At 40.4% G+C, this 2,048-nt stretch overlaps 1 protein-coding gene across 1 annotated transcript; it reads left to right on the plus strand.

Annotated features, from left to right (window-relative positions):
• Positions 1-262: 262 nt before the first annotated feature.
• Positions 263-1,771, plus strand: LOC141623184 (mitogen-activated protein kinase kinase kinase 20-like). The gene has a single exon (XM_074439268.1). It carries the CDS (start codon positions 399-401, stop codon positions 1,437-1,439), a length of 1,041 nt encoding a protein of 346 aa, XP_074295369.1. The 5' UTR covers positions 263-398; the 3' UTR covers positions 1,440-1,771.
• Positions 1,772-2,048: the final 277 nt, after the last annotated feature.

The following is a 2,048-nucleotide window of genomic DNA, read 5'->3' on the forward strand; positions in this document are numbered from 1 at the left end:
TGTGAAAAGGTTACTCGTACCAAGTATATGATCAAAGTATTTATCATTTTATTGGAATAATACAGAGTATATTTGATTAAGATCACACAACAATAACATTTTACGTGAGACTTCACTGTCCACAACAAGCAAGTATCCTTGCTTATCACGTGCTCAAATCCCCGCCAACACCTTTGCGCCAACTCCGTTATTAAAAAAAAATAAAATAAAATAAAAACTAGCAAAATTAAATGAAAAGGTCTCACACGTTACACCCACACGCCAAGCGCCACCCAGGCACCCACCTCTTCTCCTATATAAATACCTCTTCCTTACCGTAACATTGAAAATCGTACCTCAAAAACGGTCCAAATATTTTCCACAAAAAAATATCAACAAAATTTTTGTATTTATACTCCATGGAGTGGGTTAGAGGTGAAGTTATAGGACAAGGGAGTTTTGGTAGAGTCAATTTAGCAAGCGTGACAAAACCAAACCATGTAAGTAGTGATACTGATACAGCAGTAGTTGTAAAATCGTCTCATATTTTAAATTCGAGTTCACTGAAGAACGAGAAACAAGTTCTAGTGGAGCTTGGAAAATGTGGCCGTAACATAATTCAATACCTCGGAGACTCCATCTCCGAGGAGAATGGTAGTCAATATTATAATATTTTTTTGGAGTATGCTTCAAAGGGAAGTTTGTGGGACCACCTTAGGAAATCCGAGGTTAAATTTGGAATTTCCGAGGTTAAGAGGTTTACGAGAGGGATATTAAAGGGATTGTGTGATGTTCATGAAAGTGGGTTTGTGCATTGTGATGTTAAATTGCAGAATGTTCTTGTTTTCGAGGATGAGGAGGTGAAGATTGCTGATTTTGGGCTTTCGAGACGGGTTGAGGATTGTAAAGGTAATTATGGCGGTCAATTGAGGGGAACGCCGTTGTATATGTCGCCGGAGATGGTCGCCGGTACGGCGGGGGATGTTTGGGCGGTTGGGTGTGCGGTGGTGGAGATGTTGACGGGGAAGCCCGCGTGGGAGTGTTCGCCGGGAAGTGACGTCAGCTGTTTACTTTATCGGATTGGGGTGTGTGGGGAATGTCCGAGGATTCCCGAGGGAGTGTGTGATGAGGGGAGAGATTTTATAAGCAAGTGTTTTTTAAAGGATCCGAAAGAGAGGTGGACCGTCCGTATGTTGTTGGATCACCCGTTTGTGTCCGGGTATGATGACGTGGTTCAATTGGAGAAGCGTTTCATGTCACCTAGGTGCCCGTTTGAGTTCCCGCAGTGGGAGTCTACAGAAAACTTAAGCATTGGTTCGGGTTCAATTGAGTATTCTTTTCTTCAAGAGTTGGATATTATGTGTTGGAGCTCTGTTTCAAGTCGGTTTGAGAGTGAGTTGAGTAGTAGTAACTTGGTTCCTACCTGGGATGATTCAAATGAGTGGATTTCAATTAGGTGATATGAATCAAGTACGGATGGATTGATTTCTTTCTTTTGTAAGGTTGGATTATTTGGAGGTGTGGTGTGGTGTAATAAATGCGGGTTTGAGTGGGATACATGGTCAATTCGGATTTTGAAAATGCGATATCTTTCTCTTCCGCAAACTGTATGGTGTAAATTCGATGGACTGGACGATGAACCGGTTAAGAAATTTCAAAGAATTGAGTTGGAGTGTGCCACAGGATCATACTTTTTTAATTGATCTGGTGGGCATTGAATCATTCATCATTTCTTATGTAAATACGCAATACTGAAATCTAAATTGTAAATACGAATGAAGGAGTTTGCTTGGTTTACATGTTCGCGTAGCTGTCAATTCACGAGTTGTGGGCTTAATCCAACTGTCAAGGTCTATTGTCTCTTGTCTCTGAGTGATTCTTACTGTTTCCAAGTGATCTTTACTAATAAAAAAGAAGTTGAAGATGTGTGACGTTTATTAAGACTATCTCCGAGGAAGGTCAATTGTTTGGTCATGATCTTGCTTGGTCATGGTTAATGAATTAATTAAGGTACTTAATTGGTGACCAAAGTTGTTAATTTGTGACCATACTTGAACAAATTGACCACT

Source organism: Silene latifolia, chromosome X (genome assembly GCF_048544455.1).
Source record: "Silene latifolia isolate original U9 population chromosome X, ASM4854445v1, whole genome shotgun sequence".
Lineage (NCBI taxonomy): Eukaryota > Viridiplantae > Streptophyta > Magnoliopsida > Caryophyllales > Caryophyllaceae > Silene > Silene latifolia.

Bases quoted from the DNA above. Each gene is read 5' to 3' on its own strand.
- LOC141623184 (XM_074439268.1), top strand. From the start codon at position 399: ATGGAGTGGGTTAGAGGTGAAGTTATAGGACAAGGGAGTTTTGGTAGA.